This window comes from Hyla sarda, chromosome 1 (genome assembly GCF_029499605.1).
Source record: "Hyla sarda isolate aHylSar1 chromosome 1, aHylSar1.hap1, whole genome shotgun sequence".
In the NCBI taxonomy this organism is placed as follows: Eukaryota; Metazoa; Chordata; class Amphibia; order Anura; family Hylidae; genus Hyla; species Hyla sarda.
Genome location: NC_079189.1, coordinates 140571782 through 140588910, shown reverse-complemented (window position 1 = coordinate 140588910; position 17129 = coordinate 140571782). Strand labels below are relative to the sequence as shown.

Here is a 17129-nt window from a genome sequence, read left to right as displayed (position 1 = left end):
GGAGGTGCAAGTGATGATGGTGCAAGTGATGATGGAGGGGGGGCAAGTAATGATGGGGGTGCAAGTGATGATAGGGGGGTGCAAGTGATGATGGGGGGTGCAAGTGATAATGTGGGGGTACAGGTGATGATGGAGGGGGGGGGCAAGTGATGATGGGGGTGCAAGTGATGATAGGGGGGGTGCAAGTGATGATGGGGGTGCAAGTGATAATGGGGGGTTACAAGTGATGATGAGAGGTGCAAGTGATGATGGGTGGGGATGCAAGTGATGATAGGGGGTGCAAGTGATAATGGGGGTGCAAGTGATGATGAGAGGTGCAAGTGATGATGGGTGGGGGTGCAAGTGATGATGGGTGGGGGTGCAAGTGATGATGTAGGATGCAAGTTATGATGTGGGGTTGCAAGTGATGATGTGGGAGTGCAAGTGATGGGGGAAGGAGGTGCAAGGTAAGGGGTGACGGGGAGGGGGGATGCAGGTGACGGGGTAGGGCTACCTACACAATTATGGGGGTGGGGTGCAATTGATGATGGAGCGGTGCAAGTGATGATGAGGGAAGGGGGGTGCAAGTGATGATGGGAAGGTGCAAGTGATGATAGGGGTGCAAGTGGTAATGGGGGGAAGAGGGAGGGTGCAACTGATAATGGGGGAAGGGAGGGTGCAAGTGATGATAGGGTTGCAAGTGATGTGGGGTGCAAGTGAAAGGGGGGAAGGGGTGAAAGTGATGGGGGAAGGGGGGTGCAGGTGAAGGAGAGGGGTGACGGGGAGGGGGATGCAGGTGAAAGGGAGGGGGATGATGATTTGGATGTGAAGGAGCACTGGCTACTTCCCTACCTGGCTACCTACACAATTACCTGCCTGGCTACCTACCTTTCTAAATTTCCTGGCTACATACCCACCTACTTAGCCACCTGGCTACCTACCTACATAGCTACCTACCTACATAGCTACTTACCTACATAGCAATATAATTACCTAACTACCTACTTGCTACCTACCCAGGTACCTACCTACATACATAGCTACCCATTTACCTACCTTGCTACCCACCTAGTAACTTACCTCTATATCTACTTACCTACCTACACAGCTACCTACCTACTTATATCCCAGGAAAATCATAGCCCACCAAAGTAAAAAGTGCAGAATTAAGTGCAGTTTACTCCATTTCAAACAGTGTTACAGAGCAGGCTACATTCTGTCGCCTCTCATGCTTGACAAAGACAGGTCGCTGAAACGTTGCTTGCTCTATAACGCTGTTTGGAATGAAATAAACTCCACTGAATTTTGCCCTTTGAGGGAGTGCACTGGAAAAAAGCAGAGACTAAGATGTTTGTCTTGCAGATTCTGCAGTGATGGGTTTTTGCTGGAAGAAGTCGTCATGGTGGTTTGAGCCAGAAGGAGAACAGAAGGAAAGAGGACGACGCCGTCCGTAAAAGACGCGAATTGGGAGTCAGTTAATGTAACTGTATGTATATTATTGCACAACATGACTGGGGTCTGACCCTGGGGTCTCTATTATGTAAGGGGGGGGGCTGTATAATGTAAGAGGGGGGTATGTATTGTGGTGGGGTCTGATTCTGGGGTCAGTATTATGGTGGGGTCTGATTCTGGGGTCTGTATTATGGTGGGGTCTGTATTATGGTGTTTGGTGATTCTGGGGTCTGTATTATGGTGGATGGTGATTCTGGGGTCTGTATTATAGTGGGGACTGATTATGAGGTCTGTATTATCATAAGGGCCTGTATTGTGGTGGGTGGTGATTCTGGGGTCTGTATTATGGTGGGGACTAATTCTGGGGTCTGTATTATAGTGGGAACTGATTATGAGGTGTGTATTATGGTGGGGTCTGCATTATGGTGGGTGGTGATTCTGGGGTCTGTATTGTGGTGGGGTCTGATTCTGGGGTCTGTATTACGGTGGATGGTGATTCTGGGGTCTGTATTATGGTGCGGACTGATTCTAAAATCTGTATTATGGAGAGGCCTTATTCTGGGGTCTGCATTATGGTGGGGTCTGATTCTGGAGTCTGTATTATGGTGGGTGGTGATTCCGGGGTCTGTATTATGGTGGGGACTGATTCTGAGGTCTTTATTATGGTGGGACTGATTCTGGGGTCTGTATTATAGTGGGTGGTTATTCTAGGGTCTGTATTATGGTGGATGGTGATTCTGGGTTCTGTATTATGGTGGGGACTGATTCTGGGGTCTGTATTATGGTGGGGACTGAATCTGGGGTCTGTATTATGATGGGGTCTCATTCTGGGGTCCGTATTATGGTGGGTGGTGATTCTGGGGTCTGTATTATGGTGGGGTCTGATTCTTGAGTCTGTATTATGGTGAGGACTGATTCTGGGGGTCTGTATTATGGTGGAGTATGATTCTGCGGTCTGTATTATAGAGAGGTCTGATTCTGAGGTCTGTATTATGGTGGGGACTGATTCTGAAGTCTTTATTATGGTGGGGACTGATTCTGGTGTCGGTATTGTGGTGGGGACTGATTCTAGGGTCTGTATTGTGGTGGGGTCTGATTCTGGGGTCTGTATATGGTGGGTGGTGATTCTGGGGTCTGTATTGTGGTGGGGTCTGATTCTGGGGTCTGTATTGTGGTGGGTTGGTTATTCTGGGGGTCTGTATTATGGTGGGTGGTGATTCTGGGGTGTACATTATGGTTGGTGGTGATTCTGGGGTCTGTATTATGGTGGGTGGTCATTTTGGGGTCTGTATTATGGTGGGGACTGATTCTGGGATTTGTATTTATGGTAGTGACTGATTCTGGGGTCTGTATTATGGTGGGTGGTGATTCTGGGGTCTGTATTATGGTGGGGTCTGATTCTGGGGGTCTGCATTATGGTGGGGACTGATTCTGGGTCTGCATTATGGTGGATGGTGATTCTGGGGTCTGTATTATGGTGGGGACTGATTCTCGGGTCTGTATTGTGGTTGCGACTGATTCTGGGGTCTGCATTATGGTGGGGACTGATTCTGGGGTCTGTATTATGATGGTGTCTGATTCTGGGGTCTTTATTATGGTGGGGTCTGATTCTGGGGTCTGTATTATGGTGAGGACTGATTCTGGGGTCTGCATTATGGTGGAGTCTGATTCTGGGGTCTGTATTATGGAGGGGTCTGATTCTGAAGTCTGTATTATGGTGGGGACTGATTATGGGGTCTATATTGTGGTGGGGACTGATTATGGGGTCTGTATTGTGGTGGGGTATGATTCTGGGGTCTGTATTAATGGTGGGTGGGGATTCTGGGGGTCTGTATTATGGTGGGTGGTGATTCTCGGGTCTGTATTATGGTGGGTGGTGATTCTGGGGTCTGTATTATGGTGGGTACCGATTCTGTGATCTGTATTATGATAGGGACTGATTCTGGGGTCTGTAATATGGTGGGTGGTGATTCTAGGGTCCGTATTATGGTGGGGTCTGATTCTGGGGTCTGTATTATGGTGAGGACTGATTCTGGGGTCTGTATTATGGTGCAGTCTGATTCTGGGTTCTGTATTTTGGAGGGGTCTGATTCTGGGGTCCGTATTATGGTGGGGACTGATTCTGGCATCTGTATTATGGTGAGTGGTTATTCTAGGGTCTGTTTTACGGTGGGGTCTGATTCTGGGTTCTGTATTATGTTGGGGACTGATTCTGGGGTCTTTATTATGGTGGATGGTGATTCTGGGGTCTGTATTATGGTGGGGACTGATTCTGGGGTCTGTATTATGGTGGATGGTGATTCTGGGGTCTGTATTATGGTGAGGTCTGATTCTGGGGTCTGTATTATGCTGGGGACTGATTCTGGGGTCTGTATTATGGTGGATGGTGATTATGGGGTCTGTATTATTGTGGCGACTGATTCTGGGGTCTGCATGATGATGGGGTCTGATTATAGAAACATAGAATGTGTCGGCAGATAAGAACCATTTGGCCCATCTAGTCTGCCCAATAATCTGAATCCTATCAATAGTCCCGGGCCCTATCTTATATGAAGGATGCTTATATGAAGGATGCTTATATGAAGTATGCTTATCCCATACATGTTTAAACTCCTTCACTGTATTTGCAGCGACCACTTCTGCAGGAAGGCTATTCCATGCATCCACTACTCTCTCAGTAAAGTAATACTTCCTGATATTACTTTTATACCTTTTAAGCCCCTCTAATTTAAAACTATGTCCTCTTGTGGTAGTTTTTCTTCTTTTAAATATGCTCTCCTCCTTTACCATTTTGATTCCCTTTATGTATTTAAAATTCTCTATCATATCCCCTCTGTCGCTTCTTTCTTCCAAGCTATACATGTTAAGGTCCTTTAACCTTTCCTGGTAAGTTTTATCCTGCAATCCATGTACTAGTTTAGCAGCTCTTCTTTGAACTCTCTCTAGAGTATCTATATCCTTCTGGAGATACGGCCTCCAGTACTGCGCACAATACTCCAATTCAGGTCTCACCAGTGTTCTGTACAGCGGCATGGGCACTTCTCTCTTTCTACTGCTTATACCTCTCCCTATACATCCAAGCATTCTGCTAGCATTTCCTGCTGCTCTATTACATTGTCTTCCTACCTTTAAGTCTTCTGAAATAATTACTCCTAAATCCCTCTCCTCAGATACTGAGGTCAGGGCTGTGTCAAATAATCTATATTCTACCTGAGGTTTTTTACGCCCCAGGTGCATTATCTTGCACTTATCCACATTAAATTTCAGTTGCCAGAGTTCTGACCATTCTTCTAGTTTGCCTTAATCCTTTTCCATTTGGCGGATCCCTCCAGGAACATTAACCCTGTTACATATCTGTGTGTCATCAGCAAAAAGACATACTTTCCAATCAAGACCTTCTTTAATATCACTAATGAAGATATTAAACAATATTGGTCCCAGTACAGATCCCTGAGGTATCCCACTGGTGACAAGACCTTGCTCTGAATATTCCCCATTGACTACAATCCTCTGTTGTCTGTTACTCAGCCACTGCCTTATCCACTCAACAATATTTGAGTCCAAGCTCAATGACTGTAGTTTATTGATAAGTCTTCTATGTGGGACAGTGTCAAAAGCCTTACTAAAATCTAGATATGCGATGTCTACTGCCCCTCCGCCATCTATTATTTTAGTCACCCAGTCAAAAAAATCAATAAGATTTGTTTGACATGATCTCCCTGAAGTAAACCCATGTTGTTTTTCATCTTGCAATCCATGGGATTTTAGATGTTCCACAATCCTATACTTTAGTAGGGTTTCCATTAATTTCCCCACTATTGATGTCAGACTTACTGGCCTATAGTTGCTTGATTCCTCCTTACTACCTTTCTTGTGAATGGGCACAACAATTGCTAATTTCCAATCTTCCGGGACGGCTTCTGTTACCATTGATTGGTTAAATAAATCTGCTAAAAGGTTTTGCTAGCTCACCACTAAACTCTTTTAATAATTTTGGGTGTATCCCATCAGGCCCCTGTGATTTATTTGTCTTTACTTTAGAAAGCAAACGTAGAACCTTTTCCTCTGTAAAGACACATGCATCAAATGATTCCTTAGTTTTTCTCTCTAATGTAGGTCCTTTTCCTTCTTTTTCTTCTGTAAAAACTGAACAGAAGTATTCATTAAGGGAGTCGGCTAGCCCCTTATTCTCTTCTACATATCTTCCTTCCTTTGTTTTTAATTTAGTTATTCCTTGTTTTGATTTCCTTTTTTCATTTATATATCTGAAGAATGTCTTATCCCCTTTTTTCACAGACTTAGCTAGTTTTATGGGGTCTGTATTATGATGGGGACTGATTCTCAGGTCTGTATTATGGTGGGTGGTGATTCTGGGGTCTGTATTATGGTGGGGACTGATTCTGGGGTCTGTATTATGGTGGAGTCTGATTCTGGGGTCTGTACTATGGAGGTGTCTGATTCTGAGGTCTGTATTATGGGGGGGGACTGATTCTGAAGTCGGTATTATAATGGGGACTGATTCGGGGGTCTGTATTATGGTGGGGACTGATTCTGGGGTCTGTATTGTGGTGGGGACTGATTCTGGGGTCTGTTTTGTGGTGGGGCCTGATTCTGGGGTCTGTATTGTGGTGGGTGGTGATACGGGGGTCTGTATCATGGTCGGTGGTGATTCTGGGGTCTGTATTATGGGGTTGTTGAATCTGGGGTCTGTATTATGGTGTGTGGTGATTCTGGGGTCTGTATTATGGTGGAGACGGATTCTGGGATCTGTATTATGGTGGGTGGTGATTCTGGGATCTTTATTATGGTGGGTGGTGATTCTTGGGTCTGTATTATGGTAGGGACTGATTCTGGGATCTGTATTATGGTAGGGACTGATTCTGGGGTCTGTATTATGGTGGGTGGTGATTCTGGGATCTGTATTATGGTAGGGACTGATTCTGGGGTCTGTATGTGGTGGGTGGTGATTCTGGGGTCTGTATGAGGTGAGGACTTATTCTGGGGTCTGTATTATACAAGTCTGAGTTAAAATGGTTGTTCTCACTGTAAGGTCCTTAAAGCAAAAACAATATATAGGGACAATTCTGTATAACACTCACCCTGTGATAAGCCACAACCCACAAACCCCACCCATTTGGGCACAGCACTACCAAAAGGTTGCCTACCCCTGAACTAGTATATATATATATATATATATATATATATATATATTTATATATATATATATATATATTTATATATATATAAAATAGGTCAAATATTTTATACTTGTACCATAGGTTAACCTACATTGATATAAAAATGTAATAATGTTTGCAGTAGCTTCATGGTACATTGAGGAAATCAAAAGTAAATTGTATTATTACATTGTGCATGGGACTTAAAGGAAAACTGGCAGCCTGTTCATCCACACTAAACCCAATACACTGGATTATAGTATGGGTGAACGGGAGTCCAACAAGTGGTCACTTACTTAAATATGTCCAGTAAGTCCTAAGATATGTCCCCAAGAAGATCAGTGAATTGCGCACAAGGGGCAGGGATCCACCCACTCAATTTACATATTCATTGTCTGTGACTCCACATGCTAATGAAGTGCAGTCACAGACAATGAATATGTAAATTGAGGGGCGGAGCCCCATCCCCTGTGCACAATTCATTGAATTTAGCAGAGGATCTTTTGGGGGACATATCTCAGGACCTACTGGACCTATTTAAGTAAGTGACCCCTTGTTGGAGTCCTGTTCAGTGTTTAATGTGGGTGAACAGGCTGACAGTTTTCCTTTAAAGTGGTTGTTCAAGATTAACATCTGATTTTTTTTCATTCAGAAACAGCACCACATATGTCTACAGGCTAAGTCTAGTATTGAAGCAGTGGTTGCTCACTATTCACTAGGTAACACTAACTTCCAAGGCTTTCAAAATAGAGGGTCCTCAACTGAATGGTCCACATTTTTCAAGAGTTCTGATCAGCATCCATTGGCCATGTGACACTGATGCTGGGCTATCTAACCTGCTGGGCCTAATAATAATGACAATACCTGTTTCTTTGAGAATTGTTACCATAGACCAAAAGTATCCACTGTAAAGGTAATTTGTATCATCATGGTTCACATATAAAAAATATTCCATATACAGCAATTGCATTGATTTAGATCATATGGATACATTTTTCGTTCCTTTGTTATGTTTTATAGACTGTTTTGTCAAAAAAAGAAAGTCTTTTAAGAGGGTTCGAACTTTTCTGTGAAGCAATGTAAATACCTGACAGCTTCACACAGCCGGGGGTAAGAGGTCAGTCTCTATACATTCAGTTTACCCACCACTGGGCATTACATTGAAATAGCTTTTGCCAGCACACGTTATTGTTCTCCCTTATAGTCCACCCTGAAATTAATTCCTGAATTTGATTCTAAAGTCTTAGAAGAAATCGAAATAGTGAGGATTAAAGTACATGGATTATTACATCCAAAGATAGCTCTGCAATATGACAGACTGTCGATGGTAATGTTGCAAAATTCTGTCTGTTTAAAATCTGGGCATTCAACTTCATGCATGTAACCATCCAGGAAACAGATATGGGGGGATTTTTAGCTGGATCTTCACACTGGAGAAGTGTTGGTTACGACAGACTCCTTTTATTGACTAGTATATGTAAGCCAAAGAAAAACCATTTATCCTTCCTTTATCCTAAAGAAGCACCATTACAGATTACCTGTCACCAAATAAACTTTTCTAAACTAACTCAGGCTATGTTTCCTAATTACTTCACACAACCCTCCTACCCTTCAAAAAAAAAATTAAAAGCTTTAAAATGTTTTAAAAACTTTAAAAAGCTCTGTATTGTACTTTATTGCTCACATAGTGCAATCTCCCAGCAGGAGAAAGTGGGCATTTCCCAGCAGGCATAACATCGCTGAAGCCTGCTGGGGGACCACTTCCGCCCCAGTGCTGTGATGAATAGCAGACCTCAAGCTCTGTGCAGCAGCTTTCAGTCTGTGTATCTTTCAGTGAGGTTCTGTTCAGTTTTCAGTCTGTGAAGCCATCAGTGAGGCTCTTTGCAGCTGTAACTCAAGCTCAGAGCAGAGAACTTTTCCTGTATTTGGTCTCCTGCCATTACAAGCAGACCCCTGGTGTCCAGAAGTTTACAGCAGAAAAACTAACATAAAACCTTTTTTTTTTTTTTTTTTTTTTTAGTAGAAGCCCATTACAAAAGTTATTTATTTGACATAAGGAATCAAATATTAAAAATCATGTTTAATGGCAGTGCCCATTTAACCGATATATACAAATGGTGTATTTGAATTCTCTTTTGCCTTTACATGGTTAACAGTCTATTATACACAAAAAGAGTATTATTTTGAATAAAATGTTAATCATGATGATACAAATTGCCTTCACAGTGCGGATTCTTAGTCAAAGGTACAGCTGTAAAAGAATCAAGCACCCCAGTTAACCATTTTCTATCTGCCAAAATTGAGAAAATGTGTGGAAGTTTGTGAAAATCTGTAAATTTATATATTTGTTCTGTAAAATGGATCATACTCTCAGAGACTTGAAATGTTGCTAAATATATACTCATTTGCTACTTTAGAAATGCCTACAAATAGTACAATAAAAGCCTGCTGGGAAAACTGACCAAATAAAATAACACACCATGAGGGACATTTATCAATGTTTGCTTACGTATTCCTTTTTTTAGTTCTTTTTTTCTTACAATTTTTTTGCTTATGTGCGACTAATTTATCAACTGGTTTCAGCCTGTTGATAAATCTCTTTCACGTAAGCAAATGTTTTATTTTTTTTGCTTTGTTAGTGGCTTTTTCTGCTCCATGTCTGAGCTGGAGTAAATTTAGAAGGTTTTTTCATGCGATGCAACTTTTTTGCGACTTTTGCACTTGATAAATCTCTGACCACTGCAAGTCCAAAATCACTTTTTGCTTTGGTAAGCAAATTTCTTTTCTTTTTTTTTTGCTTAGGGCACTGCACAATCAAAAAATTGCACAAAAAATAGAGTAGTCGCACATGTGACTTTTCTGTGAAAATTTTAAGCAAAAAATAAACTACTAAATGATTTCATAAATTTCCCCCCATATTTCTTTATTTTTTTTTTTATAAATATTTGCCCCTTAATATCATTTTGGGGCCCATAGAGATACTATTTTTTTTTTTACAAGAATATAATATACGACCATGAACACTCCACAAATGTACAATCGCATCCTCCATACCTCAACTTCAAGATCAATTAGATTAGAGTGACAGTGGGTTTTGATTCAAGTTAAAGCGTTACTGTTGTTAGAAACTACTTTTTTTCATTTAATACCTCCTTTAACACTAAGCAATTTGATTGCTAAAAATGTGAATTTTTTTTTTTTTTAAACAGCCACTAAGGGGTCTCTGTTTCTTTAATTTTGCAAACGAACCCCAGTATCCAAATCTTTTTGGTCTTAGCAACAAGAAAATTGGACCCATTTGCTGAGGGGAGGGGGGAAGGTTCTCTCCCGCCTCTGTTTCCTGCAGTGCCTCAGTGTAGTGTATAATCCATCTTTTCCAGGGTGAACTGAACCTCTGTAAGAGCCAGACAACCTGCAGCCTTTTCAGAAGACAGGCAATATAAGTTGCCAAATTATTATTTTTATGCAAAATTATTTCTCTTTGGTCATTTAATGAGCATTAACTCACCTTCCTCCGCTCCTTCGTAGCCTCCGGTAGCGGGGCACCCGCCTACAGTTAGTGACATAGCTTTTCCCCGAGCTGCAGAGCATAGCATATATCTATACGTTTGTATATATAAATATGTCTCTTAGATGAAACATATTTATATATTTAAGGAAAACCCCTTTGAGTTTGAGAGAAGATAACTGATGGTTCATGGAATCAGTTCAAGAGGAAAAAAAACTAAATACACTGGAAACTGCTGGTATAAAATAATTTCATCTTAACAGCAAGAGTAGGGACAGTAAGTCATTCTTTTAGCCGGTAACATAGTTTTGTTGTTAGACTGTGGATATGAATTATTGTTCTTTGGTGGTGTGAATGTGGAGAGCAGCCAGTGAGAAGAATCCAATCCGCTCTAAAAGTGTTTTCTCAGCACAGTAATTAATGACTTGTTATTTCTAAAATACCACCTCCGGATTTAAAACATATTTCAAAGCATAACAAATGTTAGATAAATACGTAAAAGTACGACTAATGGACTGTTCCACATCTTGTAAAGTGTTCATTTCCCTGTACGATGGCCGTCTGTGTTTTCCCTTGCTGGAATACAGGTATTATTTTAGAATTTGTTAGCTTTCCTGGTTGTTTTTACACAATTTAATCTTAAACAGCACTCATACTTAATTTTAAAACACTCTGTCAAACGTTGTTTCGTCTCCAAACATGTGAAAAGAATGTAAGAAGTAGAGCCTTGGAACTGAAAGGGTTCAGCTTCTCGCAATAGGGAGAGGGACTATACACATTTATCTGGCTAAGCATGCAGTGGGATCAGGATGAGAGCGCAAACACATATTCCATTTTTATATTACTAGGAGCGTATTATATGTAAAGACAGTACTGATCATATGTCAGCGCCATTGCATTAAACCAAAAAATCTAAGCAAATCTCTTCCAAAATACATACAAAAATGTTAGTTTGTGCAAATAGAATGTACAAGATGTACAGTACAAACCAGCTCTCACCTCTTGTGAAGATTCTTTCCTGCATGACTGGGAGCTCAGTCAGCAATGCATTAACCACGAAGAAAGAATGTTCCCACGAAGAGAGGTTCCTTAAAACTTATCTTTGATTTTGATCATTAAAACCTGGGTCCTCACAACACAGATAGATCTGACATGTTTCGGCCTTAATCATAGTTCACATAGAGCTTATGACTAAGACCACTGCTGGCTGAAACATGTCAGATCCATGTTGTGTGGATCAAGGTTTTAATAATCAAAATAAAATATACATTTTAAGAAACCTCTCTCTCCGCTAGACCATTCCTTCTCTGTGGTTATTTTTAGTTTGTGTTTGGAAAACAAGGTGTGGCCTTACAATGTCAGGTACAACTTGGCATAATTCAGTATCTACAGTAAATTGTATTCTTAACAGCTGTGCAGAATACACCATATATTATGCTAACTCTTCAGACTAGAACACTGATCGAGATCAAATCAAATATTTGGAACACATTTGGAAAGTACAGTGGGAACAGTACAGTGAGAACACTTGCAACATCCAGAGACAATTATGTTTATGTAAAGGGACCCTTCGAGCTCTACAAGTTGACAAGTTCTGGGCAGTTATCACATAAAGGGTGGAGGTCCATTTGTCCTGTTAGTTGAAATATCTGTCCTATTAGTTTTGTGGTACTAGCCCAGTCTCCAGCTATTCCTCCGCTTACTGTGTGAGCATATTTCACCCAGCCAAAGGTACTGACTGAGTCTGAGAACACTTTGAGGATGGGGACCTTGGTGTTCCTGCAATGTTGCCCCATTCAAGTTAATGGGACAATGTTGCAGTACCTGATAACACCACTACAGATAAAAGTGTTTGTAATTATGAACTGGTTTGCAACCAAAAAGTATTAAGGAGACTGAAAACACCATTAATTCTTTATGCAGCATCAAATGCTGTCTCTGCTGTTTGCATTTGTAGTATCCTCTGTCACTGCCTAAAAGGAATAACCTCAAGGGAGAAAGCAACCTATGTCCATGTTCTAGGTGTAATGAATTACCATACGTACAATAGCTATACACTCTGAGTAGTAACAAACCTGTATGAAGATTTTATCTCCCGATCCAGGATAGCGTTTGTGGAGAGAACACCTTGTCTTGAGTCAATCATGAAGGCTTTATTTTCATTGCCATCCACAATAGTGTAATCTATCTGTCCATTTGGTCCACTGTCAGCATCACTTGCAAAAACCTATAAAAGAAAGTGAGAAATTCGGTTTTACACTGCACAGAGGTGAGAAGCATTATGCCTTATTTTGAACTGCTGCAAGGATTACAGGTCCATTTTCTGGGTGTAATGGTATATTAACCTGCCTCTATTTGCACATCTACTTTAAAGAGTCTGTCACCTTTTAAGATTAGGGTTGTAACCTCACTGCTTCGTTGCCATTAGGGCACTTTTTACGTACATCTAAATCTGCAATAATTTTAGAACTTCCTCAGGGAGGTCCAAAACCAACTTAGACACATTAATATGGGTAAGAATTTTCAGTGTTCAATCATACGTGTATGCACGGAAGCTGCCGAAATCGCAGTCGGCTAAACACAGGATTCAACAGGGAAAGAAATCCAGCACTTTTCCCTTGTGATCCAAAAAGCCTTGTCTTTATTGAACGCATTCACACAGGATACAAACAGGAGATAAAACTCTTCTGACGTGTTTCACGTAGTGAGCACTGTCACGATGCCGGCTGGCAGGTAGTGGATCCTCTGTGTCAGAGAGGGATGGCGAGGACCGCGCTAGTGGACCGGTTCTAAGCCACTACAGGTTTTCACCAGAGCCCGCCGCAAAGCGGGATGGTCTTGCTGCGGCGGTAGTGACCAGGTCGTATCCACTAGCAACGGCTCACCTCTCTGACTGCTGAAGATAGGCGAGGTACAAGGGAGTAGGCAGTAGCAAGGTCGGACGTAGCAGAAGGTCGGGGGCAGGCGGCAAGGTACGTAGTCAAGGGAGATAGCAAAGGTACTGGTACACAGGGTATAAACACACAAAGAACGCTTTCACTGGCACTAAGGCAACAAGATCCGGCAAGGGAGTGCAAGGGAGGAGACTAGATATAAGCAGGGAACAGGTGGGAACCAATTAAGCTAATTGGGCCAGGCACCAATCATTGGTGCACTGGCCCTTTAAGTCTCAGGGAGCTGGCGCGCGCGCGCCCTAGAGAGCGGAGCCGCGCGCGCCAGCACATGACCGCAGGAGACGGGAATGGGTAAGTGACCTGGGATGCGATTCGCGAGCGGGCGCGTCCCGCTGTGCGAATCGCATCCCCAACGGCCATGAGAGAGCAGCGCTCCCGGTCAGCGGGACTGACCGGGGAGCTGCAGGGAAAGAGACGCCGTGAGCGCTCCGGGGAGGAGCGGGGACCCGGAGCGCTAGGCGTAACAGTACCCCCCCCCTTAGGTCTCCCCTTCTCTTTATCGGGTAACTGCCTCCCCTGGGATGAGGACACCGGGAAAGGATGGAGGGATTCCTCAACGGCAGGCAGAACCGCAGGAGTAGGAATGGGGAGAGAGGGCAGAGGGCGGGACCTGGCACGGGGCAGTGTGACACCAGGACGAGGGCCATGAGGGGACACAGAAGCTTGCCTGATGGAACTGGGAGGGGGGGAGGGGCATTTCCTGTGGCAGGCAGAGTCCTTAATGACCTTAGGGGGACCAGATACAGGAGGAACCACAGAGTTACGGCAAGGGTTACTGGGAACCGGTTTTAGACAGTTCTTGGAACAAGAGGACCCCCAACTCTTGATCTCCCCAGTGGACCAATCCAGGGTTGGGGAATGAAGTTGAAGCCAGGGAAGTCCAAGGAGAATTTCCGAGGTGCAATTGGGGAGGACCAAAAGTTCAATCCTCTCGTGGTGAGATCCGATGCTCATAAGAAGGGGCTCCGTGCGGAAACGTATGGTACAGTCCAACCTGGCTCCGTTGACCGCGGAAATGTGGAGTGGCTTGACAAGACGGGTCACCGGAATACGGAATTTATTCACAAAGGAGTCCCGAATAAAATTCCCAGAAGCTCCAGAGTCCAGGCAGGCCACGGCTGAGAGGGGAGAGCTGGCTGAAGTGGAAATCCGAACAGGTACCGTGAGACGTGGAGAAGCCGACTTGGCATCAAGAGACGCCACACCCACGAGAGCTGAGTGCGAGCGTGCGTTTCCCAGACGTGGAGGACGGATTGGGCAATCCACCAGAAAATGTTCAGTACTGGCACAGTACAAACAAAGATTCTCTTCCTTACGGCGATTCCTCTCTTCCAGGGTCAGGCGAGACCGATCCACTTGCATGGCCTCCTCGGCGGGAGGCCTAGGCGCAGATTGCAGTGGAGACTGTGGGAGAGGTGGCCAGAGATCTAAGTCTTTTTCCTGGCGGAGCTCTTGATGCCTCTCAGAAAAACGCATGTCAATGCGAGTGGCTAGATGAATGAGTTCATGCAGGCTAGCAGGAGTCTCTCGTGCGGCCAGAACATCTTTAATGTTGCTGGATAGGCCTTTTTTAAAGGTCGCGCAGAGAGCCTCATTATTCCAGGACAGTTCAGAAGCAAGAGTACGGAATTGTATGGCGTACTCGCCAACGGAGGAATTACCCTGGACCAGGTTCAGCAGGGCAGTCTCAGCAGAAGAGGCTCGGGCAGGTCCCTCAAAGACACTTCGAATTTCCGAGAAGAAGGAGTGAACAGAGGCAGTGACGGGGTCATTGCGGTCCCAGAGCGGTGTGGCCCATGACAGGGCTTTTCCAGACAGAAGGCTGACTACGAAAGCCACCTTAGACCTTTCAGTAGGAAACAGGTCCGACATCATCTCCAAGTGCAGAGAACATTGCGAAAGGAAGCCACGACAAAACTTAGAGTCCCCATTAAATTTGTCCGGCAAAGACAGGCGGAGGCTAGGAGTGGCCACTCGCTGCGGAAGGGGTGCAGGAGCTGGCGGAGGAGATGATTGCTGATGAAGTTGCGACTGAAGTTGGTGCACAATGGTGGACATTTCTGACATCTGGTGGGTTAGATGGGCGATCTGTCGGGCTTGCTGGGCGACCACCGTGGTGATATCAGAGGCAACTGGCAGGGGAACCTCAGCGGGATCCATGGCCGGATCTACTGTCACGATGCCGGCTGGCAGGTAGTGGATCCTCTGTGTCAGAGAGGGATGGCGAGGACCGCGCTAGTGGACCGGTTCTAAGCCACTACAGGTTTTCACCAGAGCCCGCCGCAAAGCGGGATGGTCTTGCTGCGGCGGTAGTGACCAGGTCGTATCCACTAGCAACGGCTCACCTCTCTGACTGCTGAAGATAGGCGAGGTACAAGGGAGTAGGCAGTAGCAAGGTCGGACGTAGCAGAAGGTCGGGGGCAGGCGGCAAGGTACGTAGTCAAGGGAGATAGCAAAGGTACTGGTACACAGGGTATAAACACACAAAGAACGCTTTCACTGGCACTAAGGCAACAAGATCCGGCAAGGGAGTGCAAGGGAGGAGACTAGATATAAGCAGGGAACAGGTGGGAACCAATTAAGCTAATTGGGCCAGGCACCAATCATTGGTGCACTGGCCCTTTAAGTCTCAGGGAGCTGGCGCGCGCGCGCCCTAGAGAGCGGAGCCGCGCGCGCCAGCACATGACCGCAGGAGACGGGAATGGGTAAGTGACCTGGGATGCGATTCGCGAGCGGGCGCGTCCCGCTGTGCGAATCGCATCCCCAACGGCCATGAGAGAGCAGCGCTCCCGGTCAGCGGGACTGACCGGGGAGCTGCAGGGAAAGAGACGCCGTGAGCGCTCCGGGGAGGAGCGGGGACCCGGAGCGCTAGGCGTAACAAGCACTTAGTCATGGAAACACAACAAGAAGAGTTTTATCTCCTGATTGTATCCTGTGAGAATACGTTCAATAAAGACAAGGCTTTTGGATCGCAAGGGAACAGTTCTGGATTTCTTTCCCTGTTATAATCATATTATTGTATTGCATTTTCCTTAAATATTGGATGACAGTATTTTCTGCATGCTATGACTGGATGGAGAGTAAAGAGGCTAAAATGAATGTATACATGTGATCTAGAATAGAGGGATGTACCCTGTTATTACTGTTAGTTAGTGACTTTGTCGGCCCGACCATTATGTGTATGGTATTAACTATTTATGCAGTAAAGTATCCAGGCATTCCTGTGCTTTTATATATGGACTTCTCCTAAAAAAACATTGCATTTATCATTTTTAAATGTTGGTAGTAACAAAGTTAGAGTTTTTTTTTTATTTTTTAAGTGATAATATGTAGAGTTTGAGACTCAATTCCTTTTCTGGTACACAATGTTTAAAGTCTTTCCTAAATTATAGGCTATATGATTGACCATGAATGAACATGTGATAAAATGTTGACACTATATAAGATAGTGTATATCCATCCAGTGGGACTTTTGTTTATTAAAGTGGAAGTGTCTTAAAAAAACACTCTTTTTTTGTTATCTCAGTCAACCACTTTGCCATTCCTCTTTGCCATTAAAATATAACAAGTGTGTCTAACCCTTTCACAACATTGTAAAGTCCAGGCACAAGTGTCCAGCAACACACAAAGTTGTTGGCTTAAATGCTGTAGTCACCAGAACAACAAGTAGAAACCTTGGCAAGTTTCATTAAAAAAAATCCAGTTTCTTTATTTAAAAAGTATAAAAAAAATTACAAACAAAACCGCATCTTCTATATATGTCACGCAAGAGACTGCCTTGTTTCCAGCACTTATGCTTTCAAGTCATAGTCTGGCTATAACCAAGAACATATAAGTGCTCAATTTTCTATCAAACCTGCTGAGGATTGTACTTGTTGTTTCTTTGCTATTAATTGTAAGAAACTTTACAGTTTTTATATGGATACTATATATTATGTCATATTGCATATTCTGTACAATTTTATAAGGTAATCTGTCAGCATCTATTTAGTAGTGTTAAAAGATTAAAGGGGTTATCCAACAGTAGTTTTTTTTTTTTTTTTAAGAACTACCGTATGT

At 43.7% G+C, this 17129-nt stretch overlaps 1 protein-coding gene across 1 annotated transcript in view; it reads right to left on the bottom strand.

Moving 5' to 3' along the window:
• Positions 1–17129, bottom strand: part of DCHS2 (dachsous cadherin-related 2) — a 333064-nt gene that overhangs the window by 21388 nt on the left and 294547 nt on the right. Inside the window, exon 16 of the mRNA XM_056562413.1 lies at positions 12192–12343. Coding sequence (XP_056418388.1) covers positions 12192–12343 — 152 coding nt within the window. The remainder of the gene's footprint in view (positions 1–12191; positions 12344–17129) is intronic.